The sequence below is a fragment of the Anguilla anguilla genome, chromosome 7 (genome assembly GCF_013347855.1).
Source record: "Anguilla anguilla isolate fAngAng1 chromosome 7, fAngAng1.pri, whole genome shotgun sequence".
Lineage (NCBI taxonomy): Eukaryota > Metazoa > Chordata > Actinopteri > Anguilliformes > Anguillidae > Anguilla > Anguilla anguilla.
The window spans coordinates 10,703,012-10,717,953 of NC_049207.1; the positions used below are offsets into that span (position 1 = coordinate 10,703,012).

At 40.9% G+C, this 14,942-nt stretch overlaps 1 protein-coding gene across 1 annotated transcript; it reads right to left on the reverse strand.

The window, feature by feature from the left end:
• Positions 1–2,101: 2,101 nt before the first annotated feature.
• Positions 2,102–14,641, reverse strand: slc13a1 (solute carrier family 13 member 1). The gene is made up of 15 exons (XM_035425011.1): positions 14,499–14,641; positions 12,853–12,981; positions 12,244–12,380; positions 11,352–11,539; positions 11,043–11,088; positions 10,799–10,949; positions 8,896–9,053; positions 8,422–8,538; positions 7,964–8,062; positions 7,612–7,713; positions 6,032–6,126; positions 5,335–5,429; positions 4,275–4,436; positions 2,920–3,057; positions 2,102–2,750 (listed from the first exon to the last, which is right to left on the reverse strand). The coding sequence occupies exons 1-15, from the start codon at positions 14,595–14,597 to the stop codon at positions 2,607–2,609; spliced, it is 1,860 nt and encodes a 619-aa protein (XP_035280902.1). The 5' UTR covers positions 14,598–14,641; the 3' UTR covers positions 2,102–2,606.
• Between the last annotated feature and the right edge of the window lie 301 nt (positions 14,642–14,942).

Here is a 14,942-nt window from a genome sequence, read left to right on the forward strand (position 1 = left end):
TGGTAAGATGGTGGAGTTAAACTGAATTTTACACTTGATGAAACAATTGCAAAAAACCACACATGCAAATGAATTTAAGTTTTATTCAGAAGTCATCCAGGGGTTAGGTATTATTTGTGTACCTTTGAAGAAAAACACGTGCTTGTTTAATGTTATGTACTGTACAGCACCTGTATTTGTGGACACACATCTGCTTATGAAGCTTAGTGACCTGCAGAATGAATATGTGTAGAATACAAATGAAAGATAAATTTATTGGACTGGTATTGCTAACGAGAGCAAGATCATTTGCTATGACCAATTTGGAGGATCTCCTCATTAGTGGCCTTTTACCTCTCGAGGTAAGGTAATTTCAATATTTTGTGGAAGCTGGACGGTCAGCCAGTTTGTCAGTTTTTCAGTTCATTGCATTGCATATTTCTTAGCAGACGCCCTTCTACAGAGTGATTTGCACTGCTTACTATTTAAATGTATTCACATACTGTTCATTTGCAAGGTTGCCTGTTCAAGGGAGCAACCACAATGGGTTCTCACCTGGGTTCTGAAACTGCAACGTCTGACTGATAAGCCCATTTCCTCAATCCCTGCACCACACCACCAATTCATTAACAAATTAAGGATTACTGTTCCTGTTGCCGTTTAGTCACAGATGAAAGCTAAGTGGAACTTTGAAGAAACTGTTGGGGGGGGGGTATGTTCCATCTATCCACATTGCAACCAGCACATGGCTTTCTGCACACATTTAGTTGGACTGGACATGGGTCAGCGATGGTTACGAGATGTCCGTCTTCACTAGACTTTGTGTAATAATGGTGCAATCAGTCACCGGTCAAATGCACAGGAACACTTCAGTGTGTATGGAATACTAATATGGAAATATCGCCCATTGAGAGTTTGATATCATAAATTAAATTTCCATTCCTCCCAATCTGACATGTGCATGGCTCATTGCTCTATAATGGATGCAGGACATGACAGGGTGTGCTGTCAGCCTCGATCAGCGTCCCGAGCAGAAGTCTTCATACATGCATTAATACATGTGCAGAGCTATGGCACTGTTAAACAAGGCATCTGTTAAATTAATATTTGTGCTGTAATTCTCAGATGGTCCTGGGGGGCACTGTTCGCTCTGTGAATATTAATAAGTAGCAAACAAGGACCGTCAACAGAGAGCGAGGGAAAGAGAGAGATAAATAGGGAGAAAAAACTGGGCAAGGAGAGAGGGTGGTCGAGAGAATGTCTGTGAGAGAAGGATAAGTTATAAAAAGAAAGATTGATAGAGGGCTGTACATAGTGCTCATTAGAAGCTGACATTGATTGCTCCATACACTTCTAACGAAGTTATAAGTCGATAAATGCTATAAGTGTACCCCAAAGCCTTTTTTTACAAACACAGAAAACGTCCTTAAAATTCAGTCTCAGTTGGCTAGAAGCCTGCGGGTCTCCGTAATGAGAAGCTGGGGGCTCTAGGCTTTTGCACAGAAAGAATAGCATTTACCCTGCAGCTCCTTTTGAAAACACACAGCTAAATCACCGATAATTTTTGCACGCGTCTCTGGGAAAGGGGTCTGGTGATGTCAAGGATGGGAAATTAAAGCTGCTGTTTGTTCATAGCCATATCGGGACAGTGAACTAGAAGCATGGAAGCGCTTGAAAGAGTTTTTTTATGTAATTATTGTCAATATACAATTTTTAAAATTATTTTATTATTTTATTATACATTATAATAAAACTTTGTCACATTAATTACAATAATTGACATTTATTTCGCAGAGTGCAGAATGGCCATGATGTTAGTGTGAAATACATATTAGTAAATTATTACTATTTCTGCATGGTGAACCAAAATGTTTTAAAATTAACTTTAATAAAAGCTCAGAATGTGCACTTTAAACACATGTGAATTGTTTGATTACAAATCTAGAATTGAGGAGTACAGAGTCAAATCAAGAAAAATATATTTGCCAAATTGTGCCACATTATGGAGGGCATTGTATTATAAAAGACAATGTAGCTACACTGAGAAAGCAAATAAGCTCCCGTTGCACAGTGAACAATGGTCACAGCTTCTTACCAAAGAGATTCATTGTCCACCACAAAATCATGTTTAAATTCATTTTATTATCCATAGCTGCACACTTTGAGCTTCCGCCCCACATATAGTTCCAACAAACAACAAAAAAACAAAACAATCTTGCACAAGACATTTTTAATTTCACATAGGCTACTTGGCACCATTTAGTCTGTGGAAATTAAAACCACTGAGTGCCCAATATGCTAATTATTACAGGTTATGGGTGTTGGTAATTGCTACTATTCTCTGTTCTTCATTGGGTCCGTGGTGTTACAGCCTCTTTCAAAGCTCCAAACTCCACCGACCTCCAATCTCCCAGCAGAAAAGGGCAGACTCATTGTCTGGGCCCTCTGATGACTCACAGTAATAGTGCAGGATGATACTTTCTCTGTGCAACATCAGAAGGGAGGAGCAAGTTGTCGTTCTCCCTCTATTTGTGACTCTGCTTTCCCTGTCCAGATAACATTAGAGTCTTTGTGATGTCATCAAGATGGAACGGCAAACTGAACAATTCCAGTCGTGGAATCTGAGGTCACAAGCCAGTGGTGTTTGTAGTCGCGTGGATGGGGGCCCAGTCAGGGTAAGTGTTCAGACCAAACAGCGGAACGCCCCATGAGGCTACGCCCAGTAGGACCACAGTGAGTCCAATGATTTTCAAACCAAGTCCCGCCTTCACCTAGAATGACATCAGCAGGCATCAGACATCATCTGTTGATTCGAGCAACTAAAAGTACAGTTTAGCATTAGGGAATCATTGGACCACGATCTGATTGAGCTTTGAACTGAATTTGTCAGTCAGCTGTTGGATTTTTTTGCAAGTCAATACATGATTTTGAAACGCTCACCATGTCAATTATATTTACGTGCCCGTAGGTGAAGACGATGGCGTTTGGAGGGTTAGAGACGGGAAGGAGGAAAGCGAAGGAAGTGCAGAGAGTCGTGGGTATCAGGATTAAGAGAGGGTTCACCCGGATGACCTCGGCCTATCAGAGTCCAGACAAAGGTCACATGACACACAACAGCATCAAAATGAATTTCATCATTGTATTTACTCAAAGATAAAAAAAATTTTAAAAACTGATTCATTGTGAACACAATGTTTTATGAAAGACAAAATAAACATTTTACTGTCACTGCAGTGGAAAAAGAAACACTCATCATGCCAAATGAGCTGTTATGACTGTTTGATCATTAACATATCAAAAAGCGCACAGCACTGCCAGTGTTTGAAAGGAGGTCCCCATTATCTAAGATCATTATTTCCTTGCCAAAATGTTGTTTCATATATCTCAGGTGGCAGCAGTGGGGTACTGTATGTACAGTAGGGAGGGACATGACAGAATGTCTTAAGATTATGCCTACTACACACAGCCTGAATGAATAAAACTAGACTAAATTCAATTGGTTTGATTGGTTAGCATTCATCTTTCTAGTCTGCACACCCTCTTGAGAAAAAAAAATCTCAACTTCTCATTGAATACTTGACTCATTGTAATTGCATAAGAAACAATTTCCCCATTTGTATGCCTTTACTGCTGTTATGTGGACAATGGTCCTTGTAATATCCTACAATAGATATGAACAACTTGCATGAAGAGAAGGGGGGAGGGGTGTTATTAAAAAAAAACAAATTCTTTTCTATAATAGGCAAGAAACAAAAAAATATTAAAATGTCAATCAATTACCATGGCTGAATAATTATCTGATTATCTCTGTACACCAACAGTGGTTCACATGTATAATACAACATTGTCATATTTTTCATTTGGGAATACAACAAATTGAGAGTGAAGGAAACGTAGCATTCATACAATTCAAAAATGTGTTTGTTTATACCATATTTAAAAACATTGAAGTTTATGCCGTTGTGCAGTCTTCACGCTGGTCTTCTACTGAAAGCCACATGCTGGCCGAAATGACAATGTTTCCAAATGTGGTATGAATGATTACATTTTTTACATTTTACATAAAGCACAATCCTCCCCTATCTCCAGATAAGGATAAAAGCACTATCTTCAATGTCTTCATTCGTAAATTTCTCAAATATTTGATGGAAAATTGCAAGTCTGACAACATCCAGAAACAGACTGATCTTACCTGCACCCTTTCATTATTAATAATAATAATAATAATAATAATAATAACAATAATAATAATATCAGTAATAATAGTAAAGGAGCAATGGCCGTGGAGAACGTACCATAGGGGCCAGGATGGGTGCAAAGATGGTGATGGTGGCAGGATTGCTGGCCACCTCTGTGAAGGTGCTGACGATTCCACAGGTGATGGCAGTGATGAGCCAGATGGGGAGCCTTCCCAGGGGGATCAGCAGGTCCGCCAGCCAGATGGAGAGCCCCGACACCTGCCCCCACATCACGCCGTGTTAGTGCCAAAAGTAGCCCACACACACACACACACAAACGCTTCAGGAACCCACACACACCCACACATCTGCAGCGGACACACGCTGAATTAGAACAACCACCTTCGGCCCCTGCACCTGGTATCCATTTTTCTCCTGTGGAGCTGGAACCTGTGCATAGATCAGGTTATGGGGGTTCTATAGTGTTTGTTTTCAATTTGTCGTGCTGACCTGTGTCAGCTACGCCAGCTTGCATTACTGGCTGAGGGCAGAGTTGGCAAGTTGTATAACTACATTATTTAAATTTGCATAGGTACTAACTGTATTAGTATGAGCAAGTAATATATTGCAGAAAGTCTGGTCTCAACTCTAAAAGCAAGACTAGGCTTGGGGCCATCTGCACCGACTTCACCACAGAACTTGCAGTGGACAATTTCGCCATAGAACGTGCAGTGGACACACTGCATCTCTCTGCCCCAGGGGACTAGAGGTTCATGGGAACGAAGGGAAAATTTTTATGACAGAAATATTTCTACAAAAAAGTGTGAAGGGAAAGTTTGCTTGCCGTACTCTCTCTCCCTGTGACAGGGACATAAAGAGGAATAATTGTTAATTGCAGCCCTCCTCTCTGTGGCATAAAAATATAAAAGCGAATTGTTAATTACAATTCTGTGTGTGACAGAAGAGAACAGAGGAAGAATTACTATTTACCCTAACCCTTCTGCGAAAGAGGAGAAAATGAAAGGGGGAGAGAGTGTTTAAACTATGCCTTCCATGACAGAGGAGGAAGAGAGGGGAGAGAGAGAGTGTTTACCCTTTTAGAAATAGATGAGGATGACGGAGGGAAGAGAGAGAGAGCGGCATGGGAACTTTTAATGTGAGGAAAAGTTCTTGGTACCTTGATGCCCTCAGCCAGGGCGAAACCCCCACCGACAAGAAGGCAGATCTCCCACGGCATGCAGGACTGGAATTCCTTCCAGGTGACCAGGGTCTCTGATGGGGAAATTTGGCAAACATGGTGTACATCAGACAAAAACCGCAAGGAGCCTGGGCTCTATTACCATTACCAGGGAGATCACAACCTCTGCAAAGGAACAGCAAAGATGGCCCACAGGGCCAATTGCAGTGTAAACCTCCGGATCACAGAAATAGATTACGACTGGAGCAGCTGTCCAAAGCTGTGGAATATGGATTAGCTGTTCCAGTTGAAATGCAGTTCTGTGGTCAAGAGGTTTAAACCTGAGGTTTATATTCTATATTCTAGCTAAGCACACTGAAAATGACCCACAGTGACCAGATCTGTCACCAGTCCATTGCTGTGGTGAACAGTTAAGAAGGAATGAAGGTGATGCAACTGGATGGGTGGGAGACGTTTGCAAGAATGAGGTGGAAGTGACGAAGATGAGTAGATCTGCATTGACAAAATTTTTGTATACTTGAGAGGAAGAGCTTATTAGTGTGTGTGGGTAAGTAAGTGGTAGGAGTATGTGTGTGACTGCACATAGGTATGTGTATGTGGGTGCATAGGTAGATCTGTGTGCATGTACGTTTATGCTCACGTATATGTACGTGGTAGCAGAGCTAGGGAGACGTACCAGTTTGAGGGCTGGGGGAATTGTTTGCAGGGATTATGAAGAACATCAGTCCCAACAGCAGAGCAACAGTAGCATCAGTAGCATAGCCACTGTACCTGCACAGAGCAGAAGGACAACAGTCTCAGCCAACCAACCATGTGGGAACTGTAGCAGCATGTCGTGACATCATGATGATGTCACAGACACCCACGGATCATTGTTTGTTTGTAAGAATGTAAATGCTCGACACTGCTTCTATCATTTCACATATATGCCTATATATATGCCTAAATTAATAGAACGGAAGAGTTAAAAATGTCCACATGCAAAAATGTGATGTGAAATCATGTGAAATTCCACATTTCACACGTGAAAACAGAACATGTGACTTGAAATAGCATAGGTTTTCCTGCTCTCATCTTATGAGTGGAATAATTTTTATAGTTCACATGTACTCTTCATGTCTTGGGTGTTCACATGGGGTTTTTGAACGCATTTTTGAATCTCAATGGTTTTTGAATATGTGATTTTTTTGTAAGGGTAATTCCACCATGCTGATCGCTATTGATAATTCCTTTACATCTTTCTTTGTGGAGAACCGCTCCACTCTGCTTTGCAATCTCTGCTTTGCTTTGCAGTCTATTGAGGCAATGTGAATACGCCTTGAAAAGCCTTCTAAATATGTGTTTTCACCAAATAAAAGCTTTATTAGCATATACAAATGCATCTAATAGATAACTGTCTGTGCACTTATTGCTCCAAACCTTAATAATAATGTTCATTTTTGATACATTTTTTTTTTACACCAAATCAAACACTTCCTTACTTGCATTGTGGCAGACTAAATTCATGCACACAGGGGGGGGTGTTGGTAGAGTTGTTCACTACAATAACCTCCTTGGCAGTGGGCTGCATGCTTCTCTATTTGCCATAGTTCTCACTGAAAAGAACAATGTATGCTTCCATTAAAAAAAGTAGTCTGTCAACTGAAAGACCAAAGACTTGATAATGGACTGATGGAAAATTATGTAAATGAATGTCCCCTTCAGGCTATGCAGTTATTATCTGAGGGAGGTTATTTTATGGGTATTTCAAGGCTCGTTTGCATGCCCCCATTAGACTACATAGCAAAGCAGAGTGGATCGGTTCTAGAGGTGACCAAAGCTCCACAAAGAAAGATGTGACAAAATTATTATCATTACCGATCAGCATGGTGGAAATAGTTTGGACAAATGGGTCCAAGTTGAAAAAAACAAAAAACAAAAACAAAGTTAAGATACAGTGCTGTGAAAAACTATTTACCCCTTTTCAAAGTTTCCCTTTGTCCCATATTACATTTTGTCTAAAGAAACTATTCAGTGTGACAAATATGCAATAATAGAGGAAATCAGGAAGGGGGCAATTACTTTTTCATGACACAGGAACCATTCTAAACTAGCTTAAAAACAAGAGGTGGAAAAAAAAGGTGTAGGAGGAGCTTGATAGGGCAGCAGGTGGTGTTGGAGGAGCTGGGTGGATGAGTGGAAGGTGTGAAGGGGGGATGAATGGGGCAGAAGGAGATATGGGTGAGCTAAATGGGGCAGGAGGAGCTGGGTACTCACTGTGGGAAGAGGGCTGCCCATCCAGGCATGAACCCAGGATTTCTGACCAACCACAGCAGCACCATCAGCGCAAGGATGGTCAGAGTGACCTTTTCCTGGGTGCTGCAGAAAATTCAGGGTAATCTGGGGTTACGCGAGGCACACATAAATTCTAAAGTGTCTCTTGACCATATTTTCTTGTAATGGGCTGGGGAATACATATAATTATCCTGAACTTGTTTGTGATTGCTTTTCATGATAAAATTGAATTCATTTTCCCATTATCCCATTATCCGAATTGCGCCTCTCGTGTCTGCATTATTGAAAAAGTCGCAGATCTCTCTCTCGCGTCTTTAACGTCTACTTCACTCACCTCATGGGCCCAAGAGCGTTGTATTCCTGCTCTATGACTCTCTGCGTGGCCTTCTCTCTCTCTGACTTCTCTTTCCTGTAACTCAGCAGGGACTTCAGGCTGAAAAGAGATTTTAATAATGACAACTGGACCTGGCCTCCCCTACGTCACTTTTTACCTTTTAATTGGAGTGATCTTTGGCATACATGTAAAACGGGATATTGCACAGAGATGCAGAGAGAGAGAGATAGAGAGAGAGAGAGAAAGAGTGATAGAAGAAAAAGGACAGGGCCATAATAGAAATGACTGGAGCTGGGGCCAGATAACCTCATTATAAAGAGGGAAATGATCATCACAAGAGAGTGAATGCTTAAAGACATGAGCCAAGTAAAAAAAAGAATGAGAAAGGAAGTAGAGAGTCACAAGAAGAGGATGAATGGGTAGGGGGACAAGGGTGGAGAGAAGAGAGGGGCACTTACTTGCCCAGGAACATCCAGTGCAGCCACACCCAGGACAACAGAAGGATAATGACAGTTATTGGCAGGCACAGCAGGAACCAGTTCCCAAAATTTATGCAGTTGCATTCTGGGTAAAACCTGGGACATTGAGATCAAAATACAGATTTTCAGTAACAAGGCACTAGTCTCTACATATTTCATGCTGAAAATGCTTTCCGCACCACTGTTAAAATGGGCATTCTGCCCCAGGAAGTCTGTGACATCAGATTTCCTGGTCTTGGCAACTCAAATATCTGTGAGAACTCCAAATAAAGAAAATAAGAAAGTAGCATAAAATGTGTATTTTCCCCAGTGAATAGCAAACTCTGCATTGGCTAGAGTTTACAGGGGAATATCAAGAAAATAGTATGTATACGCAGGGTTCAAATTTCACCCAAATACCAACATGCACATACACACATACACACATAAGGTAATAGATGAGGACTAACTCACTCGTTCATTTGCTCATTGAATATGAGGTTGGTGGAGGTTCCAGTGAGAGTGGTCAGTCCCCCTATGGTGGTGGAGTAAGCAATGCAGAGAGACAGTCCCTTGCACATCATGTGATCTTTGACACTGCGGTACCGGCCCACTGGTTCTGGAATAGGCACCTGGGGGACACCAAGATTCCATGTAGTAATTGTTACGAGAAGCAATAACACTGAAATTCGTTACTCCAGCTAATTTTCTTGTAATCACAATTACAAGTGATTGCATAATAGGGTTTCTGTAGTGCGATGTGCTGTAATGAGAGAAGATCTTTTAAAGCCTAGTTTTGCCCTAGTAGTTACTCAATTTTTTATGCACATGACTGTGTTTATTTCATTTATTCAAAACATTTTTTGAGGACTTCAACCTTAAATGTGTCATACACAGATAAATTATTCATCCCCCTGTCTGTTCAGGAATTAGCTGGAAGTTAGATCTTTGGCATCACATTAAATGTGAACTGTAAGAGGAAGCGCATCTATGAGGGAAAGGAAAACACAGATTATTCCCCCTATTGCCTCACCAACCTTCCCCCCTCCCCCCTCCCTCCTCTCCAGTCTTGAATATTGACCCTGGAGTTGTAATATGGCCCTGGGGGGTATGTGGGGCCTGCCATACAGGGGGAGTATGGGAAAATGAATCGGATAACAGGCCAGGGAATAGCTCTGACAAAGCCCAAGACAGGAAAGATCGATATGGGGTTCAGGGGCCATTGCGATCAGGGCCCCAGTCTTCAAACCAGAGGGCAGCACAGTGCATTTGGTCAGGGAACTTCACTCAGGGAGGCCTGCAGTTTAAATTCCACCCGGGGACATCGCTATTCAACCCTTACTCTCGGTGCTTACCCTAGATTATATCTGTGAAATACCCTGCTGAAAAATATACATTGTGTCAGAAATAAAAGCTGTGTAAGTTTCCCTGGATAAGGGCTGCTGCTTAGCAAATTCAGAAAAAAAAACATAATAGCATGACAAAGAGCCAGAATCATTCTATTATAGTCTATATGAAATGCTGTCTCCCTCTCAGATATCACCATGTGTGTACGTGTCTGTGAGTCTCCATCACTCTGCAATTTATTAAACTGTAATGATATGGACAATGGCAGGCTGTAAGCAAAATAGCTGCCAAAAGCCTCCTAACAACGGAAAGGCGATAACCTCAAGAGAGCAGTCAGATGCTATTATATAACATGATGAGCAGCTCTACCACCTTTATAGCTTTTGGGTATAAATTTGCAAATTATCAGGCACAGTTTGTACAGTGGTGTCCAGTAAACATCTCACACCAATTCTCCAATGTATTTCTATCCATGATTAAGAATCTATGATTTTATCTATGATTTTTACCATTAATGTATTTATTTATTTTTTTCATTTTTAGTACGTCTACTAATTAATATTATTTGGTGCTACTACAAATTATAATTATATAAAGACCATTATTGTTGTAGTGTTGAAAGAACTATTGTTGTATACTTGTAGCATTGATTTGTAATGGCAATACTATTTATTGAGCAGTCATCACAATAAAGGAAATATGAATGTTAGAGGGAGAAAGAGAAAGTGAGATAGTGATAGAGATGGAGAGAAATTCCAGAGACAACAAACTCCAAATTTCAAAATATACTGTATATGTTAAAGGACCACCTACAGTATCTTCACGGACCCCCTGTTTAAAACCCAAGGTCTAGAGGCAGACTTACATGTCTGTATACATTTCCCCCATCCCCACATAGTGTTGAGCCATGTCCTTGTTTGGTCTTTTGTTGGCATTTGTAACCTTCATGTTGGCAATACCTGGCAATGCCACGACAAGAAAGCACTTTGAAATGGAATGAATATGATAACAGGCGTGCCTTGCAACCTACCTGGGTGTTTCCTGGAGTCTCCTCAGGGATGTTATACAGGACACTGATTGGTTGTACGTAACATTCGCCGCGTTCCATATGTGCTTCAGAATGCGGGGGACGTCCTTCAGGAATAGCAAATACGACGGCTTTTGGTCCCACTCCATTACACCTGCCCAACAAATACAAGCACCGGCATCAGATCTCACCTGAGCCGATGTATGATCACACACGTATGGCGTTTCACAGATGGTGCAAACCTTACCTCATGACTTCTTCAATGTTAATCTTCTCATTTTTCTCTTCAAGCTCTGTAAAACAATGCAGAGGATGTCCGTGCTCAAAAATCACGCATTCTTATTCAAATCAGGCAACAACAAAAAAAAAAAAAATGACATCAAAAAATGCAAATGCGAAAATGTAAAGAGGGTAAACTGCTGACGTCTGTGCTTGGGGCTCGCATCGACATTTAGCAGCACAGCCACGCCAATAATTAGCATTCCTCCCAGCTGGGGGGGGGGGAATGGAGGGGACTTTCTGCTGAGACGGGAGGCGTCCAGACCTCGGCCCTCACCGTCCAACTGAAGAGCGCCGTTGGAGCAGCCGGTCGACGCCCTTTTCCGCTGCACGGTGACCTCGTTCTCAACGTTCATTATCTGCTGGAGGACCACCTCCACGATGGGCATCAGCATGGCGGTGGTGGATGTGTTGTTCAGCCACATGGAAAGGAAGGCGGAGCTGGTCATGAAACCCAACATCAACCTAGGAGGAGAAGGGGCGGGGGGGGGGGGGGGGGGGACACATGGGTGAACACACGGGCACACGGACCCGATGGAGCAGAGACGGGTGGACAGACGGTTTCGGTTTTGAGATCAGACCAGATCAGCCATCTCACTTGTGTGTCATTCATCAACACTGCTATGCAGAACAACAGGGAAAAACTGGGCATTTGTCAGAGCCAGTCGATTTATATTACTGAAAAATTTGGACCACAGGAAATACCTGAGTTGTCATTATCAATCATGATAATGAATCCGTGCCATAAGTAATGGTGTTGCATTACAATATGTATTTGCTATGCAGACAGTTGGAGTGAGTTATGCTGCTTACATTTCACATATGTACTGCTTCAGTATGCTTTGCTCTTGGGCACAATGGTAGAGTCTCACACAGGATTAGAACCTGCAACCTTCTGGTTTTTAACTCGGCTCCACGTTGCTACCACTCAACCAACTCTTGCCACCCTGGAACCAAACTTTTAATCTATGGGAGGACAGAGTCCTCTGCCTTCAAAGGACCCTGGTAATGGAGGTGTCCCCTTACCTTCAGTACACGGTTATGGATTCCCAGAATCAGGGAAGTGGAACTCCAGCAAAGAAAATGTGAGCATTCTCCCTTATCAATCATTATGGCAGAATATTACAGATGCTAACAGCAGACAGACAAGAAAAAAAAAATCTCCTCACCACCCAGGGTTGACCCCGACGGAGACGACCAGCTTCATGGCGATTCTCTTGTGGAGGTTCCATTTCTTAATGGAGGTGGCAGAACAAATGACCCCAGCGAGCAGCAGGTGGAACTCTTTAAAGTAGGCAGAAGCCACCTGCAGATGACAGCATTAAATCTGAGTGAAAGGAACTGAAATTCCCTTTCATTTATTTATTCAGGCGAAAGAGGGATTTTTTTTTTTCAAAACTTTTACTTGTACCCAGATAGAAATATATTATTGATGTTTCTCTTTTTTGAACTTGACTATTTGTTTTCCTTTGAACTTTGTTGAGTTGTTAAAGTGCTTTGATCCTGGCTGTTGATTGGGAATTAGTCAATCTTTTAGAAAAAAAAACTATTTTCTTCTGTTTAGAAAATAATAAAATGCTTATATTGTTTGTTTTCTTAAAAGGAGTATAGTTTCAGAGAGTGGGGCTGCAATACATTATTGTCACATTACGTCACATTAAAGTCTAAAGTGGTGGTTTGGTATAATGGAGGCATACACTGTGATGCAACACAGACAACAACCAGGCAGTAGTTACGTAGCATTGTAGCTTCACTACGGCATGTGAACTGTAACGTACCTGTGTTGATTTTAATATGCCGAACAGGGGGAAGAACAGGGCCGGGAGCAGCGCGGTCACTGCCAGTGGCAATGCTTCAGTCATCCAGAACGTAGACATGACCAGCAGTATGAATGCACATTCTGCCACCTAGGGGTCGAACACGGGAAATATACACAACATGGAATCTGGTTAACTGACCCAAACGCATGCTGCTCTGTGTAAAAAAATACAGGGCCGCTACAGTCAATGTATTTGAAGGGGCTATGTGGATCCTGGTTTCCACTACTTGATTCCCCTTTCTTGGTTAGTTTATGAAGCTGTGTACCAGATCTGAGTCAAATGCATATTTTTTAAACTTGATTAATGTTTACCAAATCAATCAATTAAACATTACTAACCAAAACTTATTTTCAAATGGGGAAAAAACAGAATTTTGTTCTGAATATTGGTGTAAATACATGTTTCTTTTGAAGTTCACAGTAATCTGCAGGAGATTTACAGGTGCCTGAAGGGATTAAGTAGTTCAAAGAATTATTTGATCCAGGACTTAATTGGACTTAATTTTTTTAGTGTTTTCCTCAAAATACCCATGTAGTAGTCTAATACATCTTGAACATAAGGTACATTTCATATTGGGTACATCTTTTTATTAAAACATAAATAAGAAAAAAAGAAACTGAGAAAAAACTGGACTGTGTGTGTGTAATTACAAAAGGAAGTTCAAGCACAAACCAGAAAACACAGCCTCTCTCTTGGTTCCTCACACTTGATGTAATGATATAACATTGCCATTGATGAAGTTATGTAAATATAAATATATTTAATTGAACCAAACACAGCCAGTGTAGTTTTGGTTGTAATAGTTCACTTCATATCTGTCAAATATAATTACTTTAATGTCAAGGTTAGGCTTCTGGTGCAGAAATGTAGTATCTTATCAACAACCTTGAACAGAAATAGATTTTCTGACCCACACAAATATATCTGAGGAATAAAGGTCATGAAGGTGAACACAAGAGCAGAAAATACCAAAATGAGTAGCAAAGGCATTTCCCGACCTGATAGAAAAATTGACTTTTGTTGAAGAGCAAGTTCCTCACACAAATATTACTATAGAGGAATTCCTCTTTTGCTGGTTCTCTCAGGGATTTCTAAAAATTAATGCTGATCCACTAATTGACTTTAAAAATGAATTCATTCCAAACAAACATGTGCATCTGATGCCAGTTCTCGAAATCAAATTTCTTCAATTTGAAATAGACCCAAAATGTGGAAAGCAGTTAACCATCTCGGTTTTTTAAAATCTCATTTGCTGCAAACTCCGTGACATTTTCAATCATGGTGAAATGATGCAGATACACTTGCATGTATCCTAGAGCGGGCCTTAATTACCACCCTGCCATGTTGATTCCATTCACATTTTTAACATATTTCTTTATCATAACTGCCTCATTACTGAAAAGCTATTCCATATATCTATTAATAAGTATATACATATTCAGCATATAACTATTCAATCAATAAAATAATATTGAATTCAATATTTATTTTAAAAAACTTTTTGTCGATTAAACATCAGTAATAGTTTTAATGTAAACAGTGAAAATCACTAGTTTTATGAATAGTAGTTAACCATCAGAGGAGTGCAAGATTCTCCCTCTCACCTTGGTGCCAATAAGTAGTGGAAGAGGCAGCAGTAGCAGTGGAGTGAGGATGATGATGATGAGGCTGCGGAAACTCCGAGCATTGCTGAGGAATCCCATTGCTTCTTACCCAGGACCAACTGATGTCTCTCTCCGGGCAGTGGGACCCATTAAATACCCTCCTGGATTAATCTTTCTCCAGACCATCACCTTTACTCACAAACAATTCTGGTAAATCCCTGGGTAAATATAAATCTTTATTGTTTTAGTGCCTCTCAAGGAGCATGCTCAGAAGGAGTGAGCACCTATGATTAGCACAGTACAATAGTAATCCCCTCCCTCATTTTGAATGTTTGAACACACAGGACCTCTTTGTTTGAGCTTCATTCATTCATTCATTTATGTATGTGGTATTTTACTGTGGTCTGAGGATTTGGGCACTTCTGCTCGCATTATGATAGAACC